Source organism: Bos javanicus, chromosome 7 (assembly GCF_032452875.1).
Source record: "Bos javanicus breed banteng chromosome 7, ARS-OSU_banteng_1.0, whole genome shotgun sequence".
NCBI classification, from domain to species: domain Eukaryota; kingdom Metazoa; phylum Chordata; class Mammalia; order Artiodactyla; family Bovidae; genus Bos; species Bos javanicus.
In genome coordinates, this window is record NC_083874.1 from 62,093,074 (window position 1) to 62,109,753 (window position 16,680).

Below are 16,680 nucleotides of genomic sequence, written 5' to 3' on the forward strand. Positions count from 1 at the left end.
CATCTTCCCACCCTCTCCCTCTCCCACAGAGTCCATAAGACTGTTCTATACATCAGTGTCTCTTTTGCTGTCTCGTACACCGGGTTATTGTTACCATCTTTCTAAATTCCATATATATGCGTTAGTATACATATTAAGTGAAATCATAGGGTATTTGTCTTTCTCTGTCTTATTTCATGTAGTATAGTATCCTCAAGGTCCATCTCACAAATAGCAAAATTTCATATTTTTTGGTGGGTTAGTAGTATTCCATTGTATATGCATATGTATGTACTAAGTTGCTTCAGTTATGTCTGATTTTTGCGACCCTATGGACTGTAGCCTGCCAGGCTTCTCTATCTGGGGGATTCTTCAGGCAAGAATACTGGAGAGGGTAGCCATTCCCTTCTCCAGGGCATCTTCCTGACCAAGGGATGTAACCACATCTCTTATATCTCCTGCACAGGCAGGCAAGTTTCTTTACCACTCGCACCACCCGGGAAGCCCTCTACTGTGTATGCTGCTGCTGCTAAGTCGCTTCAGTCGTGTCCAACTCTGTGCGACCCCATGGACTGCAGCCTACTGACGATGTTGGGGGCTGGTGTGAGGCACTCCGCCCATGACAAAGGTCATGAGGAAGGAGGCTTGACATACGCAAAGGTGGGATCGAGCCTCAGGAGTCCCCCTGGAACTCCTCGAGCGTCTACCCCCATAATCAGAGCCTGCCTACTTTACTACTTTGTGCTCTCCCCTACACCTCTGACTTTACGGGGGGCTGTCCCCCACCACCTCTTTCGGAGAAGGAGTTAACTTAGAGCTCCAGTTAATAATAATTCCTGGGCATGATAGGAGTGTTTCAACCTACAAACTCCTCTGAAGGTTCTCTAGCCTGCCTGACAGGCTTGTCCGGCCACATGTGATTGCTCACAGCCTCCCAACGTGAGAGGCACGAGATGCTTTAAACCTTCTAAAAACAGGTTCCTTAGAAAAGTTAGAAAACCATCAGTATAAGTATAGTGGGCTGATTAGAAATTGTATTGGTGAAGGGTTTTTCACTTGTTGAGCCAATGTTTGTTGCTAAGACTCCACATCCCCTGCCCTTACACACATTAATGAATATATAGAAGAAATAAGTATTAACCTTTGATATTAATCACATTAGACCTTAGGCTAAGTAAATTCTTTCCTTAACTAAAACCCACTACACCCTCACCCTATAGGAATGTAACTTTATTTGGGTGGCGTCTGTTTTAAGAGTAATCACCCTTGGAGAAAAAAGTGTTCTGGTTGACTGACCACTGTCACAAGGAGAGGGTCATAAATTGTCAGCAGGCCCCCCTGGCCAGAAGATGATGTAACACCCCTAAGACCTCTGTATACATTTGTATGAAGCACCTGACTTTAATAAAAGTCAGGACTGCTGTCCCCATGTGATTTTGTATAACATCTCAGTGTATAAAAACAGACTCCGAAAAATAAAGAATTGGGATCAGTTCCTCGAAATACTGGTCTCCCCATGTCGCTCTCTCTCTCTCTCTGGCTGAGTCTCCATCTGGAGTGTGGAACCCGCCATGCTTACTTATTATGCCTGGGCTTCTAAGATCCGGCCGGGGAGGGCTCAGTGTCTCCTCTCCTTCAGGAGAACGGAAGGACGCCTGCGGCCTACGTAAGTGGTGCAAACTTCTTGTCTTGAAGTTTTATTGGTCTCCCGCATAAACCAAGCTACTCAGCTTCTTTTCTCCACTGAATTTTCCTACTGAGCTATCCTCATTCTATTACTCTTTATATTTTTGATGAATATTTAAATAGTTGCCGAAGCCGTCTCCCCTTCAAATACCCTGGATCAGCCGGGGCTGGACCCCAGCATACCAGGCTTCTCCGTCCATGGGATTCTCAAGGCAAGAACACTGAGGTGGGTTGCCATTTCCTTCTCCAATGCATGAAAGTGGAAAGTGAAAGTGAAATCGCTCAGTCGTGACTGACTCTTAGTGACCCCATGGACTGCAGCCTACCAGGCTCCTCCATCCATGGGATTTTCCGGGCAACAGTACTGGAGTGGGGTGCCATTGCCTTCTCCCCAGAAGACTCTGCTGCTACTGCTGCTAAGTCGTTTCAGTCATGTCCGACTCTGTGTGACCCCATAGATGGCAGCCCACCAGGCTCCCCCGTCCCTGGGATTCTCCAGGCAAGAACACTGGAGTGGGTTGCCATTTCCTTCTCCTCTACTGTGTATATATACCACTTATTCTTCATCCCAAAGGGGCTGTACCAATTTAATTCCCACCAATAGTGTACAAAGATTTCCTTTGTTCTACTTCCTTGCCAACAAGTGTTATTTCTTGTTTGTTTTTTTTTGTTGTTGTTACTTATATTTATTTTAATAGGTATATATTACCACAGCTTTTAAAATCTGTATTTCTTTTTTTTTTTTTTTTATTCCTTTATTTCTCATGTGTTCCCCATCCTGAACCCTCCTCCCTCCTCCCTCCCCATACCATCCCTCTGGGTTGTCCCAGTGCACCAGCCCCAAGCATCCAGCATTGTGCATTGAACCTGGACTGGCATCTCGTTTCATACATGACATTTCACATGTTTCAATGCCATTCTCCCAAATCTTCCCACCCTCTGTTTTTTTTTTAATAATATTCTTTTTTAAAAATCATTTTTATTTATTTATTTTTGGCTATGTTGGATCTTCGTTGCTGCATGGGCTTTATTCTAGTTGCAGAGAGTGGGGGCTACTCTTGGTTGCAGTGTGGGGGCCTCTCATTGTGGTGGCTTCTCCTGCTGCAGAACATAGGCTCTAGGGCACGTGGGCTCAGTAGTTGTGGTTCTTGGGCCCTAGAACATTGGCTCAGTAGTTGTGGCCCACAGGCTTAGCTGCTCCGGGGCATGTGGGATCTTCCTGGACCAGGGATTGAACCCATGTCCCCTGCTTTGGCAGGCAGACTCTTTACCACTTAGCTACCAGAGAAACCCCTATAATAGTCATTCTGACCAGTGTTGGGATATTTCATTGTGGTTTTGATTTGCATTTTCCTAATAATTAGTGATGATGAGCATCTTTTCTTGTACCTATTGGTCACCTGTATATCTTTTTTGGAAAATATCTATCTAGCTCTTTTGGGTTGTTTGTGTTTTGTTGTTGTAGTTTCAGTCGTATGAGTTCTTTATATATTTTGGATATTAACCTCTATTGAATATATCATTTGCAAATATTTTCTCCCATTCAACTGGTTGTCTTTTCTTTTTGCTGACAGTTTCCTTTGTTAGGCACAAGTTTTTTAATATTTGCCATACCAATTATTTTTGCTTTTGTTTTCCTTGCCTGAAGTGACATATATAGAAAGATGTTGCTAAGACTGATGTCAAGAAATGTACTGCCTATGTTTTATTTTAGGAATTTTGTGGTTTCAGGTCTTATATTCAAGTCTTTAATCCACTTTGAGTTGATTTTTGTGTAAGACAAAGGTCTAGTTTTATTTCTTTGCACGCAACTGTTTATGGAACACTATTGAATGGACTATCTTTTCTCTATTGTATGTTTTTTGTTCTTTGCTATAAGTTAATTGCCTATGTATGTGTGCTGGGAGCCAGCATGGGAGTCCCCACCCATGACAAGGTCATGCGGGAGAGCTCTGATGGGCAAGGCGAGTCAGAGCTCGAGGGGCACCCCTCCCCCAGACCTGCCTGAGTATCTACCCCTAAACCAGAATCTGTCTGTTTTACTATTTTATGACTTTCACCAACTCCTTTGACATTCACGGGGGGCTACCCCCGACCACTTTTCTCTGTAAGAAAATCAACTTAGAGCTCTAGTTAATAAGTCTTCAGGGTATAATAAGGTGTGTTCCAATTCAAATCCCTCAGAAAGCTTTCTAACCCTCTTGGCAGGTTTCCAGACTCTTATAGCTACGCATGTGATACAGGAGGCTTAAGATATTCTAACAATGCAGAGCCTCTCGGGGAGTTAGAAATTGTTAAAATAGAACTAATAGAGGAATTCTTTGTTGAGCTAATGCTTGCTGCCAAGTTTCCATATGCCTTACACACTGTGTCCCTGGGAGTGTATTGATTAATATAGTTGGTATACAGAAATATAAGTAGAAACCTTAATGTTAACAATAACCCTAGACCCTTGAGCTAATAAATTCTTCCCTTGATTATCCCCACTGCACCTTTGCCCTATAGGAATGCAACTCTATCTAGTGCTTTCAGGGAGTGGCACCAAACTTTAAGAAAAATCACCTCTGGAGAAAATAAGTTTTTCTGGTTGACTAACCCTTATCAGAAGAAAAATGTTAGCAGGTCTCCTGACCAGAAGATGATGTAAATCACCTAAAGCCTTTGTACCTGATAAGTTTGCAGGAAAAAAAAGCGCCTGGTTTCAATAAGGGTCAAGGACTGCTGACCTTGCATGACTTTGCACCCCCTATTACCTTCTATGTACAACTTAGGGTATAAAACCTCCCTTTGAAAATAAAGCTACGGGCCTTGCTCACCAAAGCTTGGTCTCCCTGTGTCCTTCTTTCTCTTTCCTTTTCCTTTTCAGGCTGATTCCCTGGAGCACAGGGGCCCTCTGCATTCACTTTCCTGCCTGGGCTTCTAAGACCCACTCAAGAAGGTGCTTAAGGTGGAGCACCTTCAGAGATTCGAGAGGGCGCCTGCAGCCTACATGAACAGAGCAAGTCCCATGCTAGGGCTTTATTGGCTTTCTGCGTAAACCAAGGAATATCAGCCTCTTTTCTCTCCTCTATTTTCTTAACTGCAAAATTCTTTCCTTATCTCTTTCTCTCTCTCTCTCAGTCGCCAACGCCGTGCTCCCGAGGGAATCCCTGGATCCAACCGGGGCTGGACCCCAGTATATGTGTGAGTTTACTTCTGGACTCTCAATTCTGTTTCATCACTATATGTATCTGCTTTTCTGCCAATACCATACTGTTTAGATCACTATAAGTTTGACACAGCATGTGAAATCAGGGAGTGTAGTATCTCTAGCTTTATTCTTTTTTTCTCAGGATTGTTTTGGCTATTCAGTGTTTTCTGGTTCCATGTAAATTTTAGAATTTTTTTCTTTTTCTGTGAAAAATGTTGAAAATTTGATAGAGATTACATTGAATCTGTAGATTGCTTTAGGTAATATGGATATTTTAACAATGTTAATTCTTCCAATCCATGAGTATGGGATATTTTTCCACTTATTTGTGTTTTCAATTTAATAATGTATGATAGTTTTCAATGCACAGGTCTTTCACCTCCTTGTTTAAATTTATCCCCAGGCATTTTTTTTTCATTTTTGTTGAGATTGTAAATGGGATTGTTTTCTTAATTTTTCTGTTAGCTTTTTTTTAGTGTATAGAAATGCAACAGGCTTTTGTATATTGGTTTTGTATCCTTCAACTTTATTGTATTTGTTATTTCTAATAGTTTCTGGTGGAGCCTTTAGGGTTTTGTCATCTGCAAATATTGACAATTTTACTTCTTCCTTTTCAATTTGATTGCTTTTTTTCTTGCCTAATTGCTCTGGCTAGGACTTCTAATCCTCTGCTGAATAAGAATGGTGCATCTAGGAATCCTTGTTTTGTTCCTGGTCTTAGAGGGGTGGTTTTCAGGTTTTTAATCATTGCATTTTGTGTTAGCTGTGGGCTTGTCATTTATGGCTTTTGCTATATCTAGGTACATCCCTTCTCACTTTATTAAGAGGTTTTTTTTTTCTTCTGCATCTATTGAGATGATCATATGGTTTTTAATCCTCCATTTTGTTAATGTGATGTAGCATGCTGATTGATTTGCAGGCAATGAATCTTCCTTGCATTCCTGGAATAAATCCCACTTGATTATGGTGTATAATCCTTTTGATATATTGTTATTATGTGTCTTGGAAAAGGTCTTTTTGCATTAAAGTAAGTAGGTTTTCTCTTTACCTCATGGACTTATATATCCACCTCCTTCCCCACGTTTGGCATTGGCATTTTTTGGCATTGCCTTCCCAAAGAATGCTCAAACTACCACACAATTGCACTCATCTCACATGCTAGCAAAGTAATGTTCAAAATTCTCCAGGCTAGGCTTCAACAATACATGAACTGTGAACTACCAGATGTTCAAGCTGGTTTTAGAAAAGGCAGAGGAACCAGAAATCAAGTCGCCAACATCTGCTGGATCATCAGAAAAGCAACAGAATTCCAGAAAAACATCTATTTCTGCTTTATTGACTATGCCAAAGCCTTTGACTGTGTGGATCACAATAAACTGTGGAAAGAGTTGGGAATACCAGACCACCTGACCTGCCTCTTGAGAAATCTGTATGCAGGTCAGCAAGCAACAGTTAAAACTGGACATGGAACAACAGACTGGTTCCAAATAGGAAAAGGAGTACGTCAAGGCTGAATATCGTCACCATGCTTATTTAACTTATATGCAGAGTACATCATGAGAAACGCTGGACTGGATGAAGAATAAGCTGGAATCAAGGTTGCAGGGAGAAATATCAATAACCTCAGATATGCAGATGACACCAGCCTTATGGCAGAAAGTGAAGAAGAACTCAAGAGCCTCTTGATGAAAGTGAAAGAAGAGAGTGAAAAAGTTGGCTTAAAGCTCAGCATTCAGAAAATTAAGATCATGGCATTTGGCCCCATCACTTCATGGCAAGTAGATGGGGGAACAGTGGAAACAGTGTCAGACTTAATTTTGGGGGGCTCCAAAATCACTGCAGATGGTGACTGCAGCCATGAAATTAAAAGACGCTTACTCCTTGGAAGAAAAAGCTGTGATCAACCTAGACAGCATATTAAAAAGCAGAGGCGTTACTTTGCCAACAAAGATCCATCTAGTCAAGGCTATGGTTTTTCCAGTAGTCATGTATCGATGTGAGAGTTGGACTATAAAGAAATCTGAGTGCAGAAGAATTGATGCTTTTGAACTGTGGTGTTGGAGAAGACTCTTGAGAGTCTCTTGGACTGCAAGGAGATCCAACTAGTCCATCCTAAAGGAAATTAGCCCTGAATATTCATTGGAAGGACTGATGTTGAAGCTGAAACTCCAATACTTTGGGCACCTGATACGAAGAACTAACTTATTTGAAAATACCCTGATGCTGGGAAAGATTGAAGGTGGGAGGAGAAGGGGACGACAGAGGTTGAGATGGTTGGATGGCATCACTGACTCATTGGACATGAATTTGAGTAAGCTCCGGGAGTTGGTGATGGACAGGGAGGCCTGGCATGCTGCAGTCCATGGGGTTGCAAAGAGTCAGACATGACTGAGCAACTGAACTGAACTCCCCACATTTGGGAAGTTCTCAGCTATCATTTGCTTAATAAACTCTGCTCCCTTCTCCTCCCTGGATATCTATTATCCTAATATCAACCTTCCTGAAAAGCACTGGAGAGTTCTTATAGAATTGTGACTGAATTGAACTTAACTGAAATATCTTATTTCCTTTTCATCTTCTACAGATATCATTTCTAGATTTCTATCTTCAAGCTAACTTTCTCTTCTATAAGGTCTGCTCTATTACCAGTGCTTTTTAACACATTTTTCATTTCATTTACTATGTTCTTCAGCTCCAGAATTTCTATGTGGTTCTTTTTTAGAGTTCCAATCTCTTTGGTAAAGTACTCCTTCTAAGTTCATTAAATTACCTTTTATGTGTTTTCTTGTAGCTTGTTTCTTCATGACAGCTATTTATCAACTAGATTGCAATATCCCATCACTTGTCCATGGAGAAATATCTTTCTCTTTTTTTGGTGGTATAATATTATTGTGGTTCTTCATGGTTCTTGATGAACTGTCTCTCTACCTGCACACTGAAGCTAACGTTAGAAGTTAACAGTCCTTTCTTTTGTTTTCAGGTAGGTGGCACCATAACGCAAGGTTTTGGTCTCTCTTAACTTGAGCTGCCCCTGGTTATATTTGAGAGTTGGTACTTTCCAGTCTTTGCTAAGAGGTGTGGCTCTCTGACTTTGTTATTATTCTTGTGGCTCTGGAGTCCTTACTGCCTTGCTTCTGTCAGAGCCACTGTTTTCACTAGGATGGTGGGCATCTTCCCTAGCATCTGTGATCCCGAGTTGCAGGTTTTGCTGCCATGGTGGCGGGCGTGGAGGAGAGCACAGTGAGCTGGGGTCTTGCAGGTGCCTCTACTGTATCTGGTGTTGTAAGGTTTGAGGGCTCCACCATTGCAGACGAAGTGGAGGGCAGGCCTCCTGACCACAGCTGTACCAGCAGCCATAGGTAACTGGGTAACAGTTACAATGGGGCCTGGGACCCTATCCCTCAAGCTACTGAGGCATGCATGACTCCAGCTCATTGCCTTCATCTGCAGATACACCTTCCCTTCTGCTACTGGGTTCTCTGAAGATGTGGACTTAGCTGCCATGGTCAAAAGACTGGGATTACAGGCACCAACTCCGCTGTTCCCTTGGTTCTGCCTCTTCTTTGTGTTTCTGTCTACCCACCTTTAGGTATAAAGGTGTAGAATGTGTAGAATGTGCAGATGTGTAGAATTCTCCCTTGTCTTGTGTGTTGGGCAGAGGCACCTTTATTAAGTTGTGGGTGTTTGGTTGTTGAGAGGGTAGCTCCCCACTCATCCATGTTGCTGGTATCACTCTACTCATTTCATTTTTTGATGACAATCAGTATTCAGAAAAGGTAATGATTTTGCAGATTTTGTTTCATTACTTCTATTTTACTGATTCCTTTTGTGTCTAGCAGCATTCTGTTAATTTTTCTGAGTGTTCCAGTTAATTGTACTGCAAATATTTCTTTCTTTCCAAAACTTATACCTTATATTACTTTTTTGGTGTTAATAACATAATGACATCAAACATCCTTTTCTAATTTCACTTTGCTGAAACTGCTTTTAGTGCTTCACTGGTAATTATGATGCTGCCTCAGAAATCACCTTCTTCCTCCTTCTCAGATCATGTTGTTTCTTATCTTTTTATAATATTGAGTTTTCTTTGAAAGTCAGAATTACATCATGAAATTCTATTATTTTCTCTTCCCTTATCTCTAGAGCTACCTACTGTAACAGATTTATTAATGTCAAATCATTTTTGCATTCATAGGAAAAGCTCCATGGTATACTGTTCTTTTAATATGCTGCTAGATCCTATCTGCTATTTTTAAAAGATGCTTGTATTTATGTTTATATTTGGTCATGTTTTTTTATGTGTGTTTTTTCAGATTTTGATATCAGAATCAGGGTATTTTTGTATAAAAAGCAGAGAAGACTTTCTTCTCTCTCTAGGCCCGAAAAGAGTTTAAATAGCATCAGGAAGGATTGAAGGGTGGCTGGGAAACCCTGCTTTGCTCCTGATTCACCATACAGTCTCCAGAAACCCCTCCTTAGTTCATAGCTGATTTATTACTTATAAGGAGAAGCTGTGGGGTTTCTAATTTTTCAAAATGTATAATCCACTGGACACATTTTTTCAGTTTTTACTTTAACCACCATCATTCAAAGGTCTCTCCTGGGGTCTACAAAGCAGTGAGGAATATGGCGGTGCAAAGGTTTCAGGCCTGACTCATTTGTTACTACATGTTTGATCATCAGCAAGTTACTCAGTATTTCAAAATCTATTTTCATAACTAGGAAATAAGAACAATGACACTACACATCTCAGAGTTTCACTGTGAGGATTACATGAGATAATCACATGCAAAACACTTAAGACATGTTCACTGAGGGATGGAAGAATTTTCTCTGATCCTTGATTCAAAAGCAAGCTCCAAAAATTAAAGAATCAGTAGGGTGGTAGGACGGAGAAGGCAATGGCAACCCACTCCAGTACTCTTGCCTGGAAAATCCCATGGATGGAGGAGCCTGGTAGGCTGCAGTCCATGAGGTCGCTAAGAGTTGGACACGACTGAGCGACTTCACTTTCACTTTTCACTTTCATGCAGTGGAGAAGGAAATGGCAACCCACTCCAGTGTTCCACTGCCGTCTATGGGGTCGCACAGAGTCGGACACGACTGATGTGACTTAGCATAGCATAGGGTGGTAGGGAGGTGGAAGGCTGTGTGTATTGAACAATTTAAAACATTTAATACCCTCAACACTCACAATTCTAATAGTTGGTATCATCAGTGTTGCTGACAACTACTAAGTTTCCCCAGATTGCTTTTATTGCTTATATCAGTGTCTCTAAATTTATTTTTCCTTTCCAAGATATAATTTTAGCCAGATTTTTCTATGACAAGATTAACCTGATTCTCTTATACAGTAGGGGCTTGTCCTTGGAGAATAGGAATGACCATTTTTTAACAACAGAGAAAATAATCTTTAACCTAGCAAGGTTGGGTAGGGTAATAGATGAGCAGAGTGGAAGAGACAAGTTCAGAGAGAAGACCACTTTGCAAAGGCTTTGAACCAATCAGTGGCAGTACTCTGGGTCTTCTACATTTCTGATGTAGATACGACACCCAGCTCTCTGGCCAGGTGGGCTGTGGGCCACTGCATAGACTATGAGTGTCCATCTCCCAGCAGGTACTCTGCAGACTGTGGGATCTGGATGGGATCTTGTGTTCACGAAGCATTTTCTGGAATTTAGCAGGTAGAAAGTAACACACAAAAAGAGGAGACCAGGACTTGGGAACTGGGGTAGACACTCCCCTCAGGCCTCCATACCTTCCCTAGACTGCAAAGGTAGGATGATGGATAAAAATAAATAGGAAAGGGCTTTTGAAAATGTTCTCTTAAATCCGAGGCTGAAATAAGCATGGGCCACTTTCCCAAACCACAGAGACTGTAATGGGAAACATTCTTACTCCTCACTGAATTACAAATCTGCCTACAACATGTCATTCATCTAGATGCCTTTCCTCAATTTTAGATTTTAGGGGGAGGGAGGGAGCAGTCACCAACAGGAAGGTTGAAGTGATGTGTTGGGTTGATGGGCCCTTGGTTGCCAGCCAATGTCAGACATGAGAAAAGGCACGGGTATGTTGAGGCAGCAGGACTGAGTGGAGGAAGGGTCAGATTCAGTGCTGGGAGACCCAAGTTCTACTCAAAATCCAGCTCTCATGGTATCATTGATGGAAAGTTATGCTCAGTACTCCAGAGCAGTTAGTGTCCCCCTGCCCTTATAAGGACCTATATAGTACTAACTCACTTGATGATCTGTCACTATTCCCCAGTGTAGCGAACACTAGCTTGAGGATGCAGATTCTTCTCTCATTTATTAGTGTCTCCCCTTTAGAGTAATGTATCAGTTAGCTTTAGCTCATAAAACCTTCCACATCTTATGACTTAAAACTAAAAACATTTATTATTTCTCATAATTCTGTGGCTCATCTGAGTAATACTTATGGTCTGGGCCAATGTGATTGGGGCTAGATATAGTCTAGGATACTTCACTCATGTGTCTAGGATGTTGGTGGTCTGGCTGTTCTGGGAGATGGGGCTCAACTGGGATGATTAATTTCTGCTCCACACAGTCTCTCATCCTTCAGTAGGCTAGCCCTGGCTTCTACACCTGGTGCTCTTGGCTCCACAGAGCCTGATGATGAATGTTCCAATGCATGAGCCATCACCATTCCTCTGCTTGCATCACATTCCCTAATGTCCCATTGGCCAAAGCAAGTTACAAGGCCATAACAGGATTCAAAGGGCAGAGATACAGATTTTACTTCTTGATGGGAGGAGCTGCAACATGACATTGTCAAGAGGAATTTGAGGCCATTTTTGCAATCTATTACAAGAACCTTGAACTTTGTTTGGTGTGTGGTGGGTAAGCAAGAATGCTTGTTGCAAGAATTAAGAGGTTAAAAATAACAAGAATCAAGAGGTAAATAATGAAATAGTGTCATTGTTTCGCTCCTGCCTACCCCCACAACCCTGCCCCTACCATTGGCACATCTACTTTCATGAGGACTGCTTTGTTGAGATCTTTGAACTGGGCCAAAACTTTATCCAGCTGTCGAGAAAGTTTATTGCCCTTGATTTAAACATGATGGCTCTTTTCTGTCTGACAGCTGCAGTTCACACTGGACCTCTGGATCCTACTGCTTTGATGCTGGAGCTATTCACACTTTGCTGGATTATGGATTATGTCCACTGGAAAAAAGGACACCCTTTACCAAATCACCGTAGCCTTAGCAGGCTGCCCCTCCTTCTGTCAGTCGCTGCCTCTTGGATCCCCCCTGTTGGCTTCCTCTTGCATAGCCCCACTCAAGGTAAGAAATTCATCATGTGAACTGCCAAAAAGTTGGATGGAATCAAGAGCCTTCAGAGGGAGAGCTCTCAGTGTAGGGGAAAGCTAGAGATGGAAAGAAAAGAAATAAACACACAAAAAATTTTAAATTACCACCTAGACCTTATCTTGGTAAGTCCGTGCTTGTTTCACTGTGACTTAGCCCAGAGAAAGGTAAAGCCCCAAAATACAGATAATGCACATAAAAGATATTTGTGTCATTAAATGTCAAGGTGCTGGTGGAAAGAAGCAGTACCATATTCACTGAATAAAAATAGTGGAGTTGGAAAAGGTGGGAGAGTCTCCTGACTGGATCAGCTCATCTAGGGCCTGGTAGGTCCCCATCACAAAGCCCACGAAGCCCAGGATGCTGATCAGGGTGTCCTTGATGATGGTGATGGGGCTCAGGCCCTCTGAGTAGTAGGTGCTGATCTCCAGGAGGGGTGGGATGATGAAGGCCAGGGCACTGCCACTCAGGGAGCCCACCAGGGAGAGGACCAGGTCCAGGCGGGGGATGAGGATAGCCAAGATGCCTGCAGGAGATGATACAGGATAGATGGAACTTTCTGGGCTTAGCCAAAGTCTTAAATTTTGCTTTAAAAATCCTCTAATTAAAACATATACCAATTGTTTCTTACACATACAGCTACATAAAGAAAAGCTGAAACTCCTATAATACCACCAACCACATTCACTAAAGGTTACACATTAAAATTATAGTGTGTCTCCTTTCAATCATCTTTCAAATACAGACATTAATAGTATTGAAAAGAAAAACTTTCCCTCTTCTCATTTAGGTTCAGTGTTTGGGGGTCTTTGAATTTAACTGACAACAGGCAGATTAACAGAAGGAAAGACAAGGTTGATTTAGGGTTAGGAAGCCTTCATATGGGGTTTCCTAGGCCATGCAGTGGTAAAGAATCTTCCTGCCAATGCAGGGGATGCAAGAGATATTCGATCCCTGGGTCAGGAAGATCCCCTGGAGGAGGAAATGGCAACCCACTCCAGTATTCTTGCTTGGAAAATTCCATGGACAGAGGAGTCTGGTGGGCTGCAGTTCATGGGGTCACAAAGAGTCAGACATGACTGAGCAACTGAGCACAAACACACACAGCCTTCATATGAACTGGGTCCCTAAACAAAGATAGGGATTTACATACTCACTTCAAAAGAGGAATTAAAGTGGGGGAGAGCTTCTGTATTATTTAATTAAATTACTTAGACTGTGATGATGGTTAGTCTCTCTGACTGAAAATCTCCCAGAAAGGGGATTTATGGTGCCTGTATTTTTCAGAATATTCTGCTTAATTCACAAAGGACATTTAGATAAGGGTTTTCCCCCGAGGCTGCTTGTACTAATGTTTTTAGTTTAAGATAATTTTCATGCCACAGAGGTACATTTCAAATCTCTACATGTTTAATGATTAAGCTTTTACTTAATAAATAACACTAAACAACAGTGCTGGGAACTGTCCCAGCTGTTTGGAATATATCAATGTACAAAACAGACGAAGAAACCCCTTGCCTTTGTGGAACTAACATTAATAATTAACAGGACTACAAACACCTCTTACTTGCAAACAATTAGAATGAGTAATTACTCACAGGAGAAAGGGGGTCTTCAGTGGGAATAAGATTACAGGGTTCCTTTAAAGGAGTATCTTCTCCAAGATTTACATACATGTCATAAAATGTCTAACAAAGAAACACTTAAAGCTAAAGATCCTGAAATTATATGATTTATAATATATATGTTTTTTGTATGATGTTTTATAGGCCTGGGCTTTTACATTTTTTATTTCACTTGATGGACAATTATCCTGATTACAAGCAAAACACAGAAGCTTCCCCCAGGTCTGCTATAATGGAGTGTGGTATAACAGCACAAATCAGGACTGGAAGGCAGGATTCTCCCTGTGTGGCCTTGAGTTAAGTCTCCAACTCTTTCTCAGCTTTTTTCCTCATCTGCCAAATGGGGATGGTGTCTATCCTGTTAGGTATTATTGTTCATACTGCAAATGGTTTTAAAGTCTTAAAGAAGTTAATTCATGCAAAGCACTCAGAAAAGTTATTTTTATTATTACTTCACTATTACTTTATTATTTGTTTTTCTTTTGTCTTTTGGCCATACTGTGTGGCATGCAGCATCTTAGTTCCCTGATCAGGGATCAAAATGGGCAAACTCTGGGAGGTGGTGAGGGACAGGGAGGCCTGAAGTACTGCAGTCCACAGGGTCACAGAGTCGGATACAACTTGGCGACTGAACAACAACAGGGGTTAAACCTAGGGTGGAAGCATGGATTCTTAACCATTGGACTGCCAGGGAAGTTCCTACTTTATTATTTTTACTTGTTTGCATACGTACTGATTGAAAAGAAAGTGAAAGCATTAGTCACTCAGTCATATCGGAATCTTTGAGACCCCATGGACTGCAGCCTGCCAGGCTCCTCTGTCCATAGAATTCTCCAGACAGGAATACTGGAGTGGGTTGCCATGCCCTTCTCCAGGGGATCTTCCCAACCCAGGGATCAAACCTGGGTCTCCCACATTGCAGGCAGATTCTTTACTGTACTGATTGGGGCAAATGCAAAAACTTTAGGAATTGTTATCTTCATATCTAAGGCAAATTCACTGATCTTTCTAGAGTCTCTAATATTCTGTATGGTGGTGTCCCTGCCTCCGAGGACAAACTGGGAATAAATGATTTCAAAGGAAGAAAATCGGTGTCCCGTGATTTATATGGGCTGATCTAGCGCAACAAGAATCACAATTAAAAGGAGCCTTAGGTACAGGGGCCAGAGCACACACAATGCAGGAATCTCTATCATCTTCATCCCCACTAAAATACTAAAAGTGAGGGGAACCCCGGATCATAGGGCCTAGAGCACAAGGAGGGCTGCCACTGGCCACCATTTTCAACCTCTGTCCTGGAGGTAAACTGTGATGGGTCTGGACTGAGATGACTTGGGTTCAAATCCCACCTCTGGCACTTCCTGCCCAATTGCTTCTCACTCCCTCCTTCAGCTTTCTCATTTAATGTAGAGTTTATCATAGTCCTACGTCATAAGAGTTCCTGCAAAGACTGAAGAAAATATTATGAAATATAGGAGAAAGAGCTTAGCTCAGAGGACAGCACACAGTAGGTGTTTAATGAAAGTCAATTCTTTTGTAATTATTACTTGATAAGTTGTTATTCCCTCAAGCTGGACACCAGTAAATCTATCTAATTAGGTAGATGTAAGAATGAAGTTATTCCTCAAGCTTAAATAAAATGAATTACTACTTTGAAAGCCTTAGAATGGCCCCAGAAATGCAGTTACAGTATGCAATTAATGCTGGTTATTGTGACTATCGTCTACCATCTGGCTGATTCCTGATAGCTCTCTGGAAAAACCAGGCGCTCTGCCTTCCACTCACATGTCAGGCTGACCATGGCGAGGCGAATGAACAAGTCCAGAGGCAGGGCCCAGCGCTTCGACACGCGGGAGGTGGTTAAGGGAATGACGATTTCCGCAGGGACGTAGAACTGCAGGGCGTAGGTGCACAGGATTCCAACAATGTAGAGGATCTTGACTGACTGGTACAGCCTGCAGGACAAACCAGAGCAGTGCTCTCAAGGCCAACGTGCTCTGACACCTGGAATCTTTGTACATTAACCTCTGACCTTGGAACAGTCTTGTGGGCAAATGTTTCCTTGTCTGAAAATGATGGGGAGAGACCACCTGCAAGAGGAAGTCACGGTAGAGCATGCAGTGGTAAGAGACAGAATCGTCACAGATTCAAATGGAAGCAGTTGAGAGGGTTACCTCTAAAAAGAATCTCGGGTATGGGTATAAATAACACCTTCACAAACCATTATCACTTGAGGCTGGATTTTAGATTTTAGGAAAGAGAAGTTCAGGCCAGGTACCTTGCTCAGGGAGATACAAGTGATAAGTAGTGAAGAGCTGGGTCTAAAAGATCTGCTCCTTTGTAATCTCTGTGTGTTCTTAGGAATTCTCTGGATCCCTCAAAACTGTTGGCATATCAACAAATACTTCAAGTAGGCTGAAAGAACTGCAGAATCCCAAATCCTTGGGGGAAGAGGTAGTTTACAAAGAGGGATAAAAGAAGAGACAGGGTTACTTAGAAGTCTCAGGCTAGGGGCAGAGAGACCACATGATGGGGGGTGTTGAGTGTTATTGATGCCTTTTATGACCTACGGAGGTAAGGCTTTTCCCCTTTAGTTTAATAATGTGGTAGATGCATCTGGCCTGTTTAGTAAACCTGTCTGTGCATACTCAGTCCATTCCTTACAAAGGCTAACTTTCATATTTCTGGGTTTCTTGCTTACACTAGTTCTGTTGCCTGGAACACCCTCTCTACTCCCTCCATCTGTGCAGTCCCCACCTATTTTTTGAAATTCCCAAGGAAGCACTACATGCCAGATGCCTTTAGACATATCCAACGTGATCCACATGATAACTCTGTTCTTTAGAAGAGGAAAATGAGAGTCAGAGAAGT

At 42.0% G+C, this 16,680-nt stretch overlaps 1 protein-coding gene and 1 long non-coding RNA gene across 2 annotated transcripts in view; one reads left to right on the forward strand and one right to left on the reverse strand.

The window, feature by feature from the left end:
* LOC133251510 (uncharacterized) overlaps nt 1-14,966 on the forward strand; it is a 21,415-nt gene extending 6,449 nt beyond the window's left edge. The window contains exons 3-4 of the long non-coding RNA XR_009737661.1: nt 11,960-12,160; nt 13,954-14,966. This is a non-coding gene — a long non-coding RNA (uncharacterized LOC133251510). The remainder of the gene's footprint in view (nt 1-11,959; nt 12,161-13,953) is intronic.
* SLC36A2 (solute carrier family 36 member 2) overlaps nt 12,156-16,680 on the reverse strand; it is a 26,798-nt gene continuing 22,273 nt past the window's right edge. The window contains exons 9-10 of the mRNA XM_061424081.1: nt 15,595-15,764; nt 12,156-12,710 (exon numbers count right to left, since the gene is read on the reverse strand). Coding sequence (XP_061280065.1) covers nt 12,439-12,710; nt 15,595-15,764 — 442 coding nt within the window. The 3' untranslated portion in view covers nt 12,156-12,438. The remainder of the gene's footprint in view (nt 12,711-15,594; nt 15,765-16,680) is intronic.